The sequence below is a fragment of the Danio rerio genome, chromosome 22 (genome assembly GCF_052040795.2).
Source record: "Danio rerio strain M-AB ecotype USA chromosome 22, GRCz13ab, whole genome shotgun sequence".
Lineage (NCBI taxonomy): Eukaryota > Metazoa > Chordata > Actinopteri > Cypriniformes > Danionidae > Danio > Danio rerio.
This window is the reverse complement of record NC_141042.1, coordinates 6623843-6642367: the sequence shown is the minus strand read 5'-3', so window position 1 is coordinate 6642367 and position 18525 is coordinate 6623843. Positions and strand designations below refer to the sequence as shown.

Here is an 18525-nt window from a genome sequence, read left to right as displayed (position 1 = left end):
AAAGGATGATACTATAGTATTGAAATATTAATGTGTGGAACTTGTTTTAGAAGTGAATGCCTACAGCGTATTGCTTCTTGTTTATACAAGTTTATTTATTATTTTTTATTTCAGCAATGTTTGCTTCATAATATTGCAATTTTCTGATGTACTGGAGAACACAGGTTTTGCAAAATATCTCAAGACTAGCAAGTTCAAACAGTACCTAAATTATAAAATATGTTTTATCCTAAAAACCAGTGAGCAACTGAGAGGATCAATTTCAAAAATTTTATTTTTGAAAGAATTTTATAAAGTTATTTTGCTTTAAATTATTTTTTTTTTCATGTTTTCATATTTTTTTCCATTTTCTCAGGTTTGTCAAAACTTTGCTACAACTGTAAGCCTACATTAGTCAGAACAAAATATCCCTTAACCCAAAAGAGCAAAGGTAAGAGTTTCACATCTTTACTTAGTAAAGTTATAGGAAATACAAGATATTTACAATGTTTCAGATGGGTACAATGTAAAGTATAGCCAAAAAATAAATTATGTTGTCACTGTTTTAAAAAACACACACAACTTAAGTGGCTAGTTCATCAAAAAAAAAAAAAAAAAATATATATATATATATATATATATATATATATATATATATATATATATATATATATATATATATATAATTCAAAATGAAAGTGAAAGTCAATAAAAATTATAATTTTAAAAACTCATGGTTTAAACTTGAGTGACACATGAAAAAATGAGGCTTACACTCTTTCTCTCGTTTCAACAGAAAAAGTATAAACATGATTATTAAACAAATGACAACACGTGTAAATAGGTGAGCAAAACGTAGACATCCTGTTTATAACACTTCCAGTAGATGCAGTATTCTATCATCGTTTTTTGGGGACATTTTCATACACGGGGTCCTTTGATTTCTGCAAGAAAACACAATTAATACACATGTTGATGTGTCAATAGATGATTAACCTTTTTTGAGTGTGTTTGTGCAAAGCTTAATCTACAAATACTAGAGGTGTAATGGATGGTTAATTTGTGATTCATACAGATAACTGCACATGGTTCCGAACACACTTGACTCGCACATTAGGCTAATATTTAGTTTTTTACTTGTAGATTAATTCTAAATTCGTTACGGTGGCAGAAAAGATCACCTATTGTGTCATTTAAATCACATGTATGAAAACAATTAGGCCTTCCTATAATATATATATTGATGAAAGATAAAGTTGTGGTAGGTTAATCGGGATGTGGAGGGTTTCTTAGATTGTTAAAGGTGTTTTCTGTCACTACTTGTTTAGCCTGCATTAATGCATTCAGTGTAACCTGCACGATTAATCATTAAAAGATCAGGATCTCAACACCCACGCAACGAAAATTATAAATGATGGGGATTTGCACATTTTTATTAATCCTTCGCTGCATTTAAATCTGGGTTGGAAAACTGCAAAAATCAAGAAATAGATTCGGCCTTTAGTCTTTTGACTTCCCTCTCCCCAGACACTTCCTCCAGCTCCGGGGGGGATCCTGAAGCATTCCCTGGCCAGCTGAGAGACATAGTCCCTCCAGCGTGTCCTAGGTCTTCGCCAAGGCCTCCTCCCGGTGGGACATGCCTGGAACACCTCCGCAATTAGGCATCCAAAACAGATGCCAGAGCCACCTCAGCTGACTTCTTTCGATGTGGAGGAGCAGCGGCTCAACTTCGAGCTCCTCCCGGGTGACAGAGCTCATCACCCTTTCTATAAGGGTGCACCCTGCCACCCTGCGAAGGAAACTCATTGCAGCTGCTTGTATCCAAGATGTAGTCCTTTCGGTCATGACCCAAAGCTCAAGACATAGGTGAGAGTAGGAACGTAGATTGACCGATAAATCGAGAGCTTTGGCTTTTGGCTCAGCTCCTTCTTCACCACAATGGACTGGTACATCGATCGCATAATTGCTGCCGCTACACCAATCCACCGGTCAAATTTCACGCTCCGTCCTTCCTTTCCTCACTTGTCAACAAAACCCCAAGATACTTAAACTCCTCCTCCTAGGGTAAGGACTTTCCTCCCACCTAGAGATGGCAAACCCCCTTTTTCCAGTGGAGCACCATGGCCTTGGACTTGGAGGTGCTAATTCTTATCCCAGAAACGTCACACTCATCAGCAAATTGCCCCAGTGCATGCTCAAGGTCCATGTTTGATGAAGCCAACAGAACAACATCCTCTGCTAATGATGCATATAGTGCAACATCAAGCATGTGCAAATAAATATAAATTTCCATGAGTCAAAGAGGAAAAAATCCTCACTTCCTGATAAACTGGCGCCAAATAGCTAAAAGAAAAATGGAGTTTGCTGCAGAAGGAGAAGCCAATGTGTGCCCTTTTTCTTATTTAATAAATGATATGTGTATGCATAAATATGTAAATTATTGAACATGTGGAGGTTTTTGGTGTTGTGAGATGCTTTTTGGAAGCACAGACGCTCAAGACAGTTCTGGAGGTAATAAACTGCCTTTGTTTGGGTGATTTGGAGAATAATGACCTGGGGCGGACTGGCCATAGGGAGCACCGAGACATTTCCCGGTGGCCTGACAGTCTATCTGGCCTGCCACTGTGATTCCCTTGCCCCCCCACACACTTCTCATAAACATCATGCTTTTTTACCCCCCCAACAACCCTTCCCCCCTGGGTTTTCACTTTGGCTTGACCTCCAATAACTTTTCCCGGTTGAAAATGCTGTCCCAGTCCGCCCCCGATAATAACCCTGTGTGTTTATAGGTAGAACTGTTAACACAATTATAAACAATGTTTTCCTGATGCTAAAATATCTGCTGAGGGTAACAATGACTGCCTGATGGACTCAAAACTCCAGTCATCGAGCTTCAATTCCTGCTTCGACATCATGAAAGATCTTACCAGTTTTGATTTACGCCATGCTGAAGGATTTCCGTCTTCCTCATGTTTGGCGACTGCATTAACAGAAACACAAATGTGTTCAAAGTAGTGTATTTAACAACATCGTTGCTGCTGCATCTTAGTAAAGAGCAATATATTTATACAGATTAATCCATTGTGTCACTAACCAGTTGTTCTACATTTTTTGCAGGCGCAGAGCACAGCTCCAATCAGTGCAGCAGCGGCAGCACAGATCAACACAATGCCATATAAAGGTAAAACCTCATCTGTAATGGAAAAGAATAAGCCATTACTGGATGTAATGTAACTTTACAAATCAGCCTAGAATATTAATAGTAGCATACCTGGACATGTCTGACAGTGTGTGATGTCCAGTTGTGTGGTCTGGTTGCTGATGGTGTTGTTGATCACACAGCTGTAGGTGTTGTTATCCTGATATTCCACCTCCAGAGGTAGAGAGAGACTGATGCTGAGATCAGACACACTGATGCTGGACAATACATAATTTCCTTTGTACCAGGAGAGACTCACAGCACTCACATTCACCACTGAACACAACACTGAACACTCTGAGAAAGATGCTGAACAGTCTCTGTCAATGGCAGGAGGAGACAGACGAGCTGAAAAACATCAGAAAATAAACAGATACGCTATGTTAGAGTTTTACTAAATAACCAAGGCACTAAAGTCCTGTTTTGTGACTTAGAGAACAGCAATTACTGTATGAGATAGAAAGATTACAACAAAAATGTCGAAATGTTACAGCAGTAAAAGGTCAGAAGTGAAAGACATTTTGTCTTTATTTTGTGGTATACACAAATGTCCAGCAGAGGTCGCTCTTGTTTAGGTGGTCACAGAATATAGGCACAGTTTTTCTGTGCTGACTTGAGTTGGGATTCACTGCTGTGTATTGACTGCTTGCCTGTGGACCCTTTTTACAAGACTCTTGACATATTTAATGGTCATAAGCATCTTAAATCCTTAAGAGTTTTTAATATTCAGATTTTAAAAAACCTTATTAACATTTCTATGTATTCATCATGTATGAGTTATAGTCAAATTACAAAATAACAAATTACTGCTTGTGTGAGGCGCTTGTAATGCAGAGTGTATGGAGGCGGGAAAGCAAATTTGACGTTGTTAGTCTTTCTCTATCAGTCTTACCGCTATCAGTCTTACTCTATTGTTTTCCTTTTTCTAAAAGTCTTGATAACACCATAGTGAAGTTGTCTTTTACAATTTGAGCAAACAGGATTATAAATAAATGTATATATTTGCTTGACTCTCCCATTCACTGTGCACCAAGTTTACCCAACTATAAAGACTTTCGCTACTGAGAAACCCAGAAATGAGAATAGGGTCCATTTTGAGAACAAAGAACTTTTATTCATTCATTTTCCTTCGGTTTAGTCCCTTGATTCATCAGGGGTCGCCACAGTGGAATGATTTAGCCACTAAACTGACAAAACGTACAATAGTTACGTTTCCTCGTGAGATCAGGCTGGTATATTAGGATATAGAATCACACGCAGAGTGCTTTCATGCCTGCTTCATTTAGTCAGTGGTGAAAAGAGTACTGAAAATCATACTTGAGTAAAAGTACTATTACGTGTCTAAAAATGTTGTGTAAGTAGAGTAAAAGAATCTGTTGTAAATATTACTCAAAGTATGCGTAAAAATAGACCTTTCAACAGTACGCAAGAGTAGTGAGTATTACGCTGTAAAAAGCTGATGCATTTACATGTCATTTGTGGATGTGTGTAAACGTAACGTTCTGTAGTGCATTTAGTCATTGCCCAGCAGGCACACAATGTCATAAGACGCTAATATTAGGTTAGATTTGGGTTGTGATGTCAGGTGACTAAAATTCAATGTCTAGCCAAGATCTAAGGACAATGTTATTTTGATGTCCATTAATGACATCTAATGATGTAGATATTTGGTTGATTTTAGGTTGTGTTGACCAAAATTCAATGTCGAGCCAATATCATATTGATGTCAAATACTGACCAAACCAAACCAAAATCCAACATCTGATAGACGTCATAGTGGTGTCTTCCACACAACGTCAAGCTGTAACATCATTAGGTGTTGATTTTAGTTTGGACATTGATGTTGGCTTCACGTTGAAAACTGATGTCAACCCGATATTCATTTCCAAACAAAATGCAACGTCCCCACGAGGTTTGGGTACAATATCAATCTGACGTCATGTTGAGGTCTTGTGCCTGCTGGGTGTTTAAGACCATTTCGGTCATCATACAGTAAATATCCGTCATCTTCTCATCAGTGACATGCGTCTAAACAATCTCTGGGTCAATGTGTGTAAAGACATCTTCTTGGACACTTTTAATGCTTCCAAACAGCTTGCTACAATTATAAATCGCCCATGTCTTGAGGGAGTTCAGCATGATGCGATTTACCTTCTATGTGTGATTTGGACAGGAATCAGAAGACTGATTTTTCTAATCCCCATAGACAGGAAAAAATAAAGTAGTGATCCATGTTGAAGGAAAGTAGTGGAGTAAAAGTACTGATACAGCACTAAAAATGTACTCAAGGGAAAGTATAAGTACACACTTTTAAAACTACTTAGTAAATTACAATTCCTGGGAAAAACTACTCAATAACAGAAATCCGAGTATTTGTTAGTTACTTGACACAAGTTTGACCATAAAACAAAACAAAAAACTACTCACCGTAAACTGAAACCTTGAATGTTTTCGTTGTCAGTTTCGATCCACTGATCTTCACTTCATAATCTCCAGCATGTTCAGTTGTGATGTTCGTGATGGTCAGAGATCCAGTGTTGCTGTCCAGCATCAGTCTGTCTCTGAATCTCCTGTCCGGACCATCGTATGTGGAGAAGATTTTAGCCTCGCCGCTGATTTCAGCAATCAGAGAGTGTCCATCTCCAAAGCTCCACTGTACATCATCATCATCGTGTATTTCGGTAACACCAGTGCTTAGAGTCACAGAACGGTCCTCTAATACTGAAACCGACTTAACAAACACACCTGGGGCCTGTTTCAGAAAGGAGGTTAAGTGAAAACTCAGAGTATTTTAACCCCGAAATGAGAGAAACTCTGAGTTTTCCGTTTCAAAATGGCAGGTTTGTTCAACTCAAGAAAGCAGGGTAAGTCAAGCCTGTTTCTGAAAGAAAGGTAACTTTAACTCGAGAGTCAGTTACTGTGGTAACTTACTCTGTGAATCTAACCTGGTCCGGAGCAGGTTTTATTCTCTAAACTCTGAGTTTCTGTCGGTCTCCTCCCCCTTTTTAAAGATGAAGCGGTATTTCTCGCCTTAGCCTTACGTCTCCACACCTATTTTAGAGCTCATTTTGGAGATGTGCATAAAAACGATTGATGGAAACGTCATGATTCACATAACTTTTGAAAATACGCATAATAAAACATGTGCATAACTGAGTAGGTTAAACTTTTATCTGATAAAAAAGATGCACATAAACTACGAAGTGCACTTAACAAATTACAGTATGTACATTAAAAAAAGGTTTGTTAGAGATGATGATGAAAATGTGTGTGAATGGACAAACCAGCAGACTGAGCACACTGCATAACATCTTAAATGTTGTTTTAGTCATTCTAAAATGCCTTTACTGTTTCAGTATTAGTGTATATTATTAATTACCTCCGAGCGTCTGGAGCGCGTCAAGATCTCCGCGTCTGGCTTCAAACGCCCCCACGTGTTCATTGTGTGTCAATTGTCTTCTGAGGCGCAAGTACATTAATTAAATGAAAAATCATTGACGCAGCTTATTCTACCGCAGTAAATTCTGTTTTTACTGTTGATATTTGGCGCAAGTTAATCAGGAAGTGACGATTGTGTTCACTTCGACTCTTTGGATAAAAACGCTGCTTTATTTTTAGGCGTTATTGCAGTTTTGCACAAATATATAATAGCCTATATTTTGATGGAACAAAACACAGCTATTGCCTACATTTTTGTCAAACACAGAACAAAGTCACGTACGAGGCTTGTCCTTTTTTTCCATAAATAATTAGCTTAACTTTCGACATGCACTGTTACTAGATTAATGGGATTTTTATTCTGTCTAAAAATTATTTTATTACTGCTTACCTTCTTAATGTTATATCAACCTCTATCACTTGATCAATAAAAAGGCAGACACACAACAAGTGCACTGTTAAATCTATTAAAACTGATAAAAATGTACAAAAGTTTAGAAAAAAAGTATAAATGTCACACATTACATTACTTATTTTATTATACTTAAATGTTTAAATACTTAAAATTAAAAATTAGGCATTAATTTGAGCAGCTGTTTTCCCATGCTAACTGTCTCTGTTTCACTGATGGTTGCTTCTTTTCAAATACACTCATATTTGCTATAACTTTGCATGAGAACATCAAGTTCAGCCAGAGAAAGAAATGGTGATCTCTTTTATAAGATATTGCCATAGTCACTCGTAATGTCTGCGCTCCATTGATAATGCCTTTTTAAAGTCACGGTGTGCGCGCTTAACTCTGAGTTGGTCTACTCAAAGTTGATTGACCCAACTCAGATCAGCTGTTCTGAAACCGAAAACTCAGAGTTTTTAATCTCTCGGTAAATCAACTCAGAGTTCAAGTTTAAACTCCGAGTTGTTTGAACCTCCTTACTTAAACAGGCCCCTGGAGAACATGTTTGGTCACAGATTAATGTTTTGAATTATGTTATTAATCTTAATAGTTAACTGAAGAATAAAAAAAGATATTCGTTTAAATCGGGCTGAGCAATATGACAAAAATAAATCACAATATAAATAATCTTATGTCCTAATATGTTGTGTGTTTGTGTGTGTGTGTGTGTGTGTGTGTATATATATATATATATGTTTATATATGTGTTTATATATATATATATATATATATATATATATATATATATATATATATATGTATATATGTATATATATATATATACATATATATATATACGTATATATATATGTATATATATGTATATATATATATATGTATGTATATATTAGTATATACATATATATATATACATATATATATATATATATATATATATATATATATGTATATATGTATATATATATATATATGTATATATGTGTGTATATATATATGTATATATGTGTATATATATATATATATATATATATATATATATATATATATATATATATATATGTGTATATATATATATATATATATATATATATATATATATATATATATATATATATATATATATATATATATCCAATCCAATTGAGCCATGCGTTTGTTTACTAATCAAGCATTTGGAGTGTACGCTAAAGTGATTTTTATATATTGGGTGTGTTTTTGTGTAGAAAAAAATGTGTGTATTTTTAAGCAGACATCTCCTTTGGTTGAGCAACATTATTGCAAGGTGGGTGTTTTCTTCAAGCATTTATTTTATGCACATTACCATTGCATGTTTGTATTTGTCTCTTGCCTAAACTACCTCAACGAACTTTAGTTAATGATATGGAATTATTTTAGTTATACATCAAGTGTTATTTTTTATTTTAATTTTTTTTGTGAAATTTTTTTAGTTGTTGGCTTTAGAATGTTTAAATACTCCAAACCTTTTTGTTATACATATTGCTTGCAGAACTAATTGGAAAATCTAAAGAGCATTGTTGGAATATTGGTTTTAAGCTGTTACAATCATGCTGAAAGCAAATGGACGATATGTTTACTTTTTACGTCACTTCACTACATCACACTTTGATTCGTTGCTGAATAACTAGTCAGAGCACTCTCTTTAGCTGAAGACCAACATCGATTAGACATGCTTAATCAGGTCAAAGAGCTCCTATGTTAACCTGATGTCAAACCAACTAGCCTGAAGTGCATTTCCGAAAACCATTGTTAGCCAACTAAGGTTGCAAGTTCTGTTGTTACAAACGTAGTTCGTTGATTTGCCATTTCCCAAATCCATCATTCCAACGAACATTCGCCAACTTCAAGTATATATGTTTCTCCCACAGTCCAAAACATGAGACATAAGTAAATTGACTAAACCAAATCAGCACCATAATCAATTCCACCAGCAGCTCACCCTCACAGCAATCCCTAAGCAGCAACTTTTATGCCCGCTTTGAACAATGATGGGTGCGCGTACACATTGCAAGGCCCAGCGTCTCTCCAATTTCTGCAGTTTTGCAGTATTATTCCTGCTCATTTCAGGTCTGTTCGTGCAGAACAGCAGTGCCTTTACATTGTACACCCGACAGGAGATCTTGGATATGGGTTTGTGCATTCCAGACAGATTTATTAGCAATCTTCGACTCATCACTGAGATCGCCAGAACACCCGAGGGTGAGCGCTCTTCCCAGCCGGGCGGAAGTGCTCGAAGGCGGCGTTGAGACCGTAAACGAAGACAGGGGAACTGGGGCGAGCTAAGAGCAAAGCTAAAGCTAACACCACACCGGCTTTCTTTATCCAGCATTTTTCTTGTCAATATATAGTCACTGGTGAACAAAATGGATGAGATTCGCCCTGCAAACAAGAGGGAGCCCCGGGCTCGAGAATCTTAGGAGCTCAGGGCACTCTCCCGGGACAGCATGCCAAACTACCTTTATCACCACTCATCAGCTAAGTGTGAACTCTTGAAATTTACAATATCATCTTTCCAAAATGTACTGAACTTAAATGTGACTTTTTGAGGCAGCTATCAAACTAATAGTGAAAACATGGAATGGTATCTTGCTTGTTGACTTAAAATACTTTTTTTAGATGCTTTATTGCCATTAATATGTAAATGACAGGAGAGGGGAAAAAGGTTTACCAGTAAATTTACTAGTATTGCTATATTTGTGTGGACCTTTGGTCCCCTCGATGTAAGGAATACAAGGTACGCACACACGTGTGATTTGCTATTTCCTCTGTAATAGATGCTCTTCAGGATGTGGGACTTGGGTGTGATATCAGCTTCTTGGCAATGACCTTTGCATTTGCAGATAATATGTGTGAAAATTGACAACTTTGACAAACTAAAAATCAATGTAATGGATATTTAGAAATGCGTATGCATATAAATCAGTCCCTGTTTTCATGTCTCCCCTTATTTTGTAAGACAAACATCAGCCTTCACACTTCACACTGTTGCACAACTTATTTGTCCAACACGGTCCACAATAACCACACAGACTTTTTTTCACTTGTCAAACTGCAGTCAGCAGGTTTCATTCTTACTCTCTTTTTGGTTTTGGTGTTGCATCATTGTATCATTCACAGTCATGGCTGAACACATTGTGATTTTTTTTTTCTATTTCTCTCTCTTAATTTCCACTTGTTCTGAATGTAAAATTATTGGCTTCATCATTGTTACATTAGTACAAAAGTATTAGTGAATCTCCTTATACCAACAGTCGCTTTATTAACTTTTAAAAATCGCTTATTTCTACCGCGAGTGAGTTCTTTACAACTTTACATTGTATTCCGTTTCCATGGCGACACGCGCTTCAGTTAAGAAGCGCGGCAGATTTGAAATTGTGTCCGTTACATTCGAAATGTTATACATTGTTAATAGCTTTTTTCGTAAGGTGAAAGAAACTGCATAAGACTTTGTTATCGTGACATCCTGTTTTTCAGTTTTATCAGGAGACCTGCACTTGAGCCACACTGAACAGTCTGATAACTTTATCTGCACACTTTTTTTGTGTAAAAAAACAGACGTGCAATTCCTTTGTGACTTACCAATTCAGAAGAGTCTTTACGTCAATCGTTCTTTGCTGCTGTGGTTTGTTGTCTTGATCTGTGAAGCGAGGAGGGAAAAAAACAAACGGGTGCTCTTGAGGCGACTGAGCTTTTGTTTCCCTCAGTGATTTTTTCCAACCACTGTTTCAAGCTCCATCATCCTGAGCACCTTCAGTGATATTTTATATATTTTGGACACAGGAACTGTTCGACTGATGAAAATGCTTACCAGACTAGTTTTGTTTTGTTTGTGCTGTTGTCACCTGGCTGGTAAGTTAAAAACGTTTTATTATTTACAATAGCAGATGTATTAGTAGCCTACAAAAGAATATTCCACTGTTAAAATGTTATTAACTGTTATATAATCTAAAGTACATTATAAAGACTGAACTAAGTTTTCAGCATCACATGGCATTAAATTAATTTGATGATTTAATGATCAAGAGATATTTATTATTATCAGTGTTGAAGCAAGTGACTATTATCAGTTTGGCTGCTTGTTTTTTTAAGAATTTTTTTTTTCTAAATTATTGTTACTAGAAAGTTCAAAACAACACTAGTTATTTGAGATAGTTCAATTCATGTTTACTTCTATAGCGCTTTTGCAATGTAGATTGTGTCAAAGCAGCTTAACATAAAAGTTCTAGTAAATTGAAACTGTCAGTCATGTTTTCAGAGTCTTATAATGATTAAGATCTTGTATTTTTCATGTATTTGGGACATTTTGCCATGTAAATGAATCTTAAAATGAGATTCCCGTTCCATTTAAGTCTGTGAATATTTAAATAGAACACAAAATGGTAATATTTATCTTGTAAAAATATTAAAATTGAACTCTAACATGAATTTTTTTAAATGTACATTGCTTCAAAGTTTAAAATTTCCACTTTGTTAAATCCATTTAAAAGTTTTTTTTAGATGTTAGTTTGTTCATTTTAAGGAAGTCTTTAAGCTAGTGTGCTTAAAAACATCAAAAAAATAAATAAATTCAGATGCTCAAACCTTTGTGACCAATCAAATTTCTCTTTTAGATTCTCACATGTCCCGCCCCCTTCAAGTTGCTTCATTTGCTTTTCATTTGATGCGCTTGAGCTCAACCACTTTCACCTTGCACTTTGGCAGTGCTGTAATGAACACTGCACTTTGTACGGGTGTAGTAATGAACAAAGAAAGTAAACAAAGCAGAAAGCGATAACAATTTATAGGGAAGATTTCATTTTTGTACACTAAACAAGTAACGTTATTGTTGATAATACAATCTCTTACTTCACCGACCATAAGGCAAAGTAGCATCAACTCAAGCTTAATTCTAGGCTTATACTAGTTGAATAAAATCAGCAAACAATGAAAATGAAATATGACAACAACATATTATAAAGTCATTTCTAAGTGATTTATTGAGCATAAATAGTCCTCACTTTAGATTCGTTCACAGAGCTGAATGAAGTTGAGTTACTGTAATAAAGCATTTATTAACATACAAATTAACTGTTAATATATGCCTGAATAATAAGATATATGAATGTAAAAATTTTACATTTAAAATAACACCTATTCTTAAATAGGTAGTTTGTAAATAATGCACTTAATAATAGTTATGAAAACAGAATTATTAACAAAGTATGAAAATACAATCATTAGGAACAATAAATGTCAAGAATACAGCATTTGTATCTGCATTTAAAAACTGCTTACTAACGTCTATTAATGTAGAGTTAGTACTTAACAGATAATGAATTAACTATTTGCTAATGCTTAATAAATGATTCATAGTGTCTAGTTATTATAAAGTATTATCACCAGTCTTTAATTTGTACTCTCATCCTGTACCTCAATTTGTCATGGGGGCATGAATGAAATGTTCCTAAATGAAAGTGAAAGTGCCAAACTGCAAGCTGAAAAAATAAAAATGAAACACCCAACATTACATAAAATTCCAGAGGAAATGTGGATAGCACTGTGACACAGTAACCTTAAGCAATATTTGTGCTATAACATGTAAAACGAGGTCATGAAAAGAACATTCCGAAAGTAACTCCTATAAACACTTTAATGATATTATTGTCTCAATTATATCAAAGGAAATCCATCGATTACTGATGTCATTGTTTTTATCTCCTGATGCAGATGCAGTGAAGTCAGTGTCTGTAACGGAAGGAGATTCTGTCACACTAAACTCTGACTTGACAGAACTACCGACCGGACGTCTGATTATGTGGAAATTTGAGCCTAATGGGAATCTTCTTGCGAAAATCGATTTAACATCCAAGCTTATCTCCATATTTGATAAAGGGGAATTCAGAGGAAGACTGAAGGTGGACAATCAGACAGCATCTCTGACCATCACAGACAGCAAAAAAACAGATGCTGGAGTATATATAATGAGCATCAGTCACAACATTAAGAGGACATTTCTATTCAACGTTACTGTATACGGTGAGTATATGACCTACATTACTACAGTAACAGCAACAACAGCCAAAAATGGTTTTAATCAGTTATTTCTAGAAAATATTACAGGCCTAAAAACCTTTGCACAGCACTGTATGTTACATTGAAGAGCTAGTTCACTCAGAAAATTACCTCATGATTTACTCTCCCTCATTAGAGTTCCTTTCTTCGGTTGAACACAACAGAAATTCAAGAGTTCACACTTAGCTACTGATTGATTATAAACCGTGGTCGACATGCTGTCCCGGGAGAGAGCCCTGAGCTCATAAGATCCTCGAGCCCAGGGCTCCCTGCCACTTGCAGGGCTAGAGGGGAGTTTAAGCCCAGGTAGGTCTCAAGAACTCCCCTGCTTATTTAGGACTAATGAGAAATAAGGTTTGCTATGGAGAGATGTACTGCAGATTAAGAGCTCGTGAGCCAACGTGAGCATGGGGAGAACATGCAAACTTAGCATAGAAACATTGACTGGCCTGGTAGGGACTTGAATTAGTGACATTCTTGCTGTGAGGCAGCAGTGCTAACCACTGGGCTACCATGCTGCCCTATTAAGGAAAAGGGAGGAGTTGTTCGAGACTAAGGTAAAGGCTGATTTATACTTTTGCATCAAGCACACACGCATGGTCTGGCACAGCCTCCGCACGGTCGCATAGTTGTAGCCATGGCTGACGCTGATGCGCACCTTTCAAAAAATTGAACTACACATCGCAACGATGCTTAGCGCAAACTCTGTAATAGGTAAACTTGGTACCGGTGATGAGTATGGGTGGTGCTGAGAGCCGCAAACCCAATGGAGAAAGTGTTTACAAGTGTTGAGTGCCATGAAGGAGCTCCGGATGGAAACTTTTGTTTTGTGTTTACCTTATGATTAAAGTTGTTGCACATCCGCAGGTTCCCGCCTCTGAATGAGCAAGTTCGAGGTACTTGTAGCACTCAGAAAAAAGCTAAATACCTGCGAAGAAACTCGACACAGAGGAACATAAAAACCTACTGCCAGCTAGCGTATCGGAAGTGTTATTACAGTGCAACAACAGGGTGTCCGCAGGCTCTTAAAAAGTATTAAAAGTTGATGAATCAGTTACGAGAAAATGAACACCCTTAAAAAGTATTAAAAAGTCTTAATCACCTTTTTACAAGGTCTTAAATTTTATTTAAGCATTGTCCAAAGTGTTTGACTCCAAAAAAGCATAAATATATTTATTTTACTCCTAATATTAACAACGGCGTGCTCGATCCACATGATTGGTTCGGGTTGGGGCACGACCGGCCAAGCTCCTCCGTCTTAGTGATGTCACGTAATTTGCAACAAACGTGGGAAGGTGATGTGACGCCTTCTACATGTAGCGAAACCATAGAGCGAAACAGACGGCGAAATGGGAAAATGTAAGTTTGCGTACCCCTGATGTAAGAAAGACGAGTTTAAACAGAAGCTGAAGCTGAAAACAACCACACAATTTATTCTGTCAAGCTTTGTTTCTTCCAAGCATGGTTGTGCTCCAATGATTCATTTAACTACAACTGTTTATTAACAAATGTTTATTAAGTTAAAGGTTTGATAATGACTAGAATTTGAAGTAGCGATGAGGTCTTAAAACTTTTTAAGATTGTCTTTAAAAAGTCTTTAAAAGGTTTGGAAATTACCTTTAGGTTCCTACATTTACCCTGAACAAAAACGTCACACAGAACTATAAATGCACATCTATGCACAAGGCAGGCGCCATGAGTCACGCCGATCACTCACGCAGAAGTATAAATCAGCCTTAACTATGGTGAGAAACTATTTTATTTATCGTGAGTTAGCAATCATCTGATTACGGTAGTGAATTGTGTTAGCTAATGCGGGACCAGCTGTGGTCAATCATAAGCACTTGATCCTCCTGAAATTAGTTCATAAATAAGCTTCACATATTTTAAAGAGTGCGGGCTGCTGTAACCTATCAACTTCCATAGTAAGAAAAAAAACATAGAAGTCAATAGGTCTCTGCGATTTTGTTGTGTTCAACAAATGAAGGGGAAGTAAATGATAGCAGAAGTATCATTTTTGGATGAGCTATCCCTTTTATAGTACTGTTTTCACGTTACAGAATTATATTGTGTCCAAATATTCTCATGTTTTCCAGCTCGTCTACCTGTTCCTGTCATTATCAGTGAATCCCCACCAAATTCTTCGTCCTCATCTTCATCAGTGCAGTATTGTTCAGTGCTGTGTTCAGTGGTGAATGTGAGTGCTGCGAGTCTCTCCTGGTACAAAGGAAACCGTTTGTTGTCCAGCATCAGTGTGTCTGATCTCAACAACAGCTTCCCTCTACATATGGAGTGTCTGGATGGTTCCTACAGCTGTGTGGTCAGCAATCCCATCAGCAACCAGACTCAACATGTGAACAACACTGAACACTGCCAGCCATGTTCAGGTATGTCAGATTGGTTTGTATCCAATCTATGATCTGTTTGTTTACATTTTCACCTCACTGTGATATTGGGCTTTTTTGGGATATTAGCTTTCACAATGTATGTAAATGTAGCTGTTTGTGAATGTAAAAACCAGCACACACCATGGTGATGATCAGCCATGTGGTGGTATCAGTGACCCCCTGTTTCGTGTGTGTGATTTATTTACATTCACTTAATTAACAGACGCTTTTATGAAAGAAGAACCTCAAATGATCAGAAAGTAGCAATAAATAAATGCTGTGATAAGTTTAAGTTTTTTTTTTCTCCGAGCATACGGAGAGGACAGAGTTTGTTCTACAGGTTGTTTGTCTAGCCTACTCAACTTTATGAAGCACACTTGCATCGCATCCACTCCCATGCTTCACTCTGGGCATGCAACAGTCTGAGTGTTATGCTTATTTGGGGCTTCTCCACACCTTCACCCTTTTACTAGATGTGGGAAAGGATCTGAAGGTGGATTCAACAGAGTCCACCTTCAATACATGTTTGTGAAACAATACGTTTCACATTGTCCACAGCCCAAGTTTTTTGCTGCTGGCACTATTAAAACCAATGTTTACAACCCAGGTTAATTGCGGATATGTACCCAGGACTACATTTCTGGGGGCAGCGAAATACATAATCGGAGGTACATCTGCTCGCAGTTTTTGTTTTTGCAAATCCATCAGAGGCTGCTGTGTCTGCTTTTTGATGATCTCAAATTTCACATAAATCCACTTGAGGGCGCAATATACACTTCAGCTGACCAGGCCAGCTTGCTGTCGACCGACCGACTGAACAATAGTGTGTTCAAATCCAATCTAAAAAAATAAAAGCCATCACGGCTGTGCAATTTCACCACGTTTTCAGCCTGTTTATTTATTTATGTTTTGCTTGTGATTTACATGCTTTCTGCATCTCTGGACTCGAACCCCATCATCGCGGTCATCTCAAACTGTCAAACTGGTAACACCAGAAAAGCCGTCCACATGGACAGAAGCCATCGGCGGTGTCATATCGCCCGTAGTGTTCATTTTTAAGACAAAATGCAGTCAAACATACCTCTAGCTATATAATTCGCAATCTCCAGAAATTTAGACAGGGGTACGTATTCACAATGAGCCTGTGATGAGTGTTTGGCCTTGGCACGAGTAACCAAAGGTTTGGCTATAGCACACTGGTCATGTGTATTAAAAAGGTGGTGCTCCCGAGCTGATCAAATTTAGCCATGAATTCTCCAACACTAAACTGGCCAATGTTTCAGTTTCACTGTCCAACCCCTGTGTATATACAGTTCAGTATTGTTAGCCCCCCTGTTTATTTTTTTCTCCAATGGCTGTTGAACGTTTCAGAATTTTTAGATTCATTTTTATATTTGCCATGATGACAGTAAATGATACAGTTTGACTAAATATTTTCCAAGACACTTTTATACAACTTAAAGTGACATTTAGAGGCTTAACTAGGTTAATTAGGTTAACTAGGCAGGTTAGGGTAATTAGTCAAGTTATTATATAACAATAGTTTGTTCTGTAGATTATTGAAAACATATATAGCTTAAAGGGGCTCAGAATATTGAAAAAAATTTAAACTGCTTTCATTCTAGCCGAAATAAAACAAATAAGACTTTCTCCAGAAGAAAAAATATTGTCAGACATACTGTGAAAATTTTCTTGCTCTGTTAAACATCATTTGGGAAATATTAAAAAAAGAAAAAAAATTCAAAGGGGAGCTAATAATTCTGACTTCAACTATATATATATATATATATATATATATATATATATATTTATATATATATATATATATATATATATATATATATATATATATGAATAAAGTAAAAAGGAATTATTAATATCAAAAGTTAAACTGATTTGCATGTTGATGGTAATTCAGGAATGTACCATGTTTTCCTTGTTTTTTTTATTCCCTCAGATTGTGCATTCTGCTGTCATGTTTCTGAAGTTGTCACTCGATTGGTCCTCTCTGTTCTGGTGGGCGTGGCTACTGTTGTTATTTTAGTTTATGACATCATCACATCCAGGAAAGGAAAAACATGAGGGAAATCATGGCTTTCACAGATGAGGTGTTCATGATGTGAATCTGTATTTCATACTAAAGTCACAATTACATTAAGAAATATTTACATTACCTCTTTTCACCTTATTCTTCACCGATGAGCGGGCGCAGCCATTTGAATCTTTTTGGCACGAGACTCATTCACGGTCTCATTCACTTCCATTCATTTTTAGACATTAAAAACTGCTCGTTTCGCTGTTTTATGTTACAAACTGATATTTCCTTGTTATATTGTTCTACTTGGTCTGTATAGTCATGCAAACATTTGTTTGTAGAGCAAGTAGTTTGACCGTTTTTTGCCATTTATTATTCGTAGTCATTTTTCCCATAGGCGACTGAATCGGAAGTTCTAAGACAATCGCGAAAACAGGCGCACTTCCGCATTTTAGAATAAGGTCAATATAGTTTCCTAATATATTATTTCCTGATGGCAACAAGGTGGCTCAGTGGTGAGCACTTTCACCTCACAGCAAGAAGGTTGCTAGTTCGAGCACCGGCTGGGTCAGTTGGCTTTTCAAAACTCGCTGTGTAAAAAAAAAAAAAAACATATGCTGGATAAGTTGGTGGTTCATTCCGCTGTGGTGCGACACCTGATGAATAAAGGGACTAAATCGAAGGAAATTGAATGAATGAATATTTCCTGATATGATTATATCCTTTTAAAAATATGTTTCCGTCAAAGTCAATTATTATTATTAATATTTTTGTTGTTATTATTATTTTAGGTTAACTTGTCATATTTAGCACATTTGTCACCTCTGAATTGAATGCTTGTTTTTCTTGCCTTTTCTTTTTGAATCTTCATATAAACATCTGCATATTTCCCTGCATATATAGATGCTTAAACGATTTTAGACTTTTACTGTACACTCAAAATTGCAATAAAATAAATCTCCATAATGTATAACAACGATTTTGTCATTTTTATAAATCCTAA

General features: G+C 36.4%; 2 protein-coding genes across 7 annotated transcripts in view; one reads left to right on the top strand and one right to left on the bottom strand.

Moving 5' to 3' along the window:
* si:ch211-274k16.2 overlaps positions 1 to 18499 on the top strand; it is a 51235-nt gene extending 32736 nt beyond the window's left edge. For 5 of the 6 annotated variants that reach the window (XM_087303826.1, XM_087303829.1, XM_087303828.1 and 2 more), the window contains 5 exons: positions 3097 to 3160; positions 10830 to 10898; positions 12756 to 13064; positions 15197 to 15487; positions 17445 to 18499. In XM_087303826.1, the coding sequence (XP_087159952.1) occupies positions 3148 to 3160; positions 10830 to 10898; positions 12756 to 13064; positions 15197 to 15487; positions 17445 to 17569 (807 nt within the window). In that variant the 5' untranslated portion in view covers positions 3097 to 3147 and the 3' untranslated portion in view covers positions 17570 to 18499. Of the gene's footprint in view, positions 1 to 3096; positions 3161 to 8254; positions 8314 to 10829; positions 10899 to 12755; positions 13065 to 15196; positions 15488 to 17444 lie in introns of all 6 variants that reach the window. The other variant, XM_087303830.1, reaches the window with a different exon arrangement.
* Positions 2938 to 7739, bottom strand: LOC147831475 (uncharacterized). Its single transcript, XM_087303889.1, has 3 exons — positions 5606 to 7739; positions 3251 to 3526; positions 2938 to 3172 (listed from the first exon to the last, which is right to left on the bottom strand). The coding sequence occupies exons 1-3, from the start codon at positions 5727 to 5729 to the stop codon at positions 3069 to 3071; spliced, it is 504 nt and encodes a 167-aa protein (XP_087160015.1). The 5' UTR covers positions 5730 to 7739; the 3' UTR covers positions 2938 to 3068.
* Positions 18500 to 18525: the final 26 nt, after the last annotated feature.

What these genes read in the sequence shown, in the direction of transcription:
- LOC147831475 (XM_087303889.1), bottom strand. Translation starts at nt 5,729, where the DNA reads ATGCTGGACAGCAACACTGGATCTCTGACCATCACGAACATCACAACT. An exon ending in ATTCAAGGTTTCAGTTTACG is followed by an intron (nt 3,527 to 5,605) that starts GTGAGTAGTTTT and finishes GATGTTTTTCAG; the next exon opens with CTCGTCTGTCTCCTCCTGCC. An exon ending in ACACTGTCAGACATGTCCAG is followed by an intron (nt 3,173 to 3,250) that starts GTATGCTACTAT and finishes TTTCCATTACAG; the next exon opens with ATGAGGTTTTACCTTTATAT.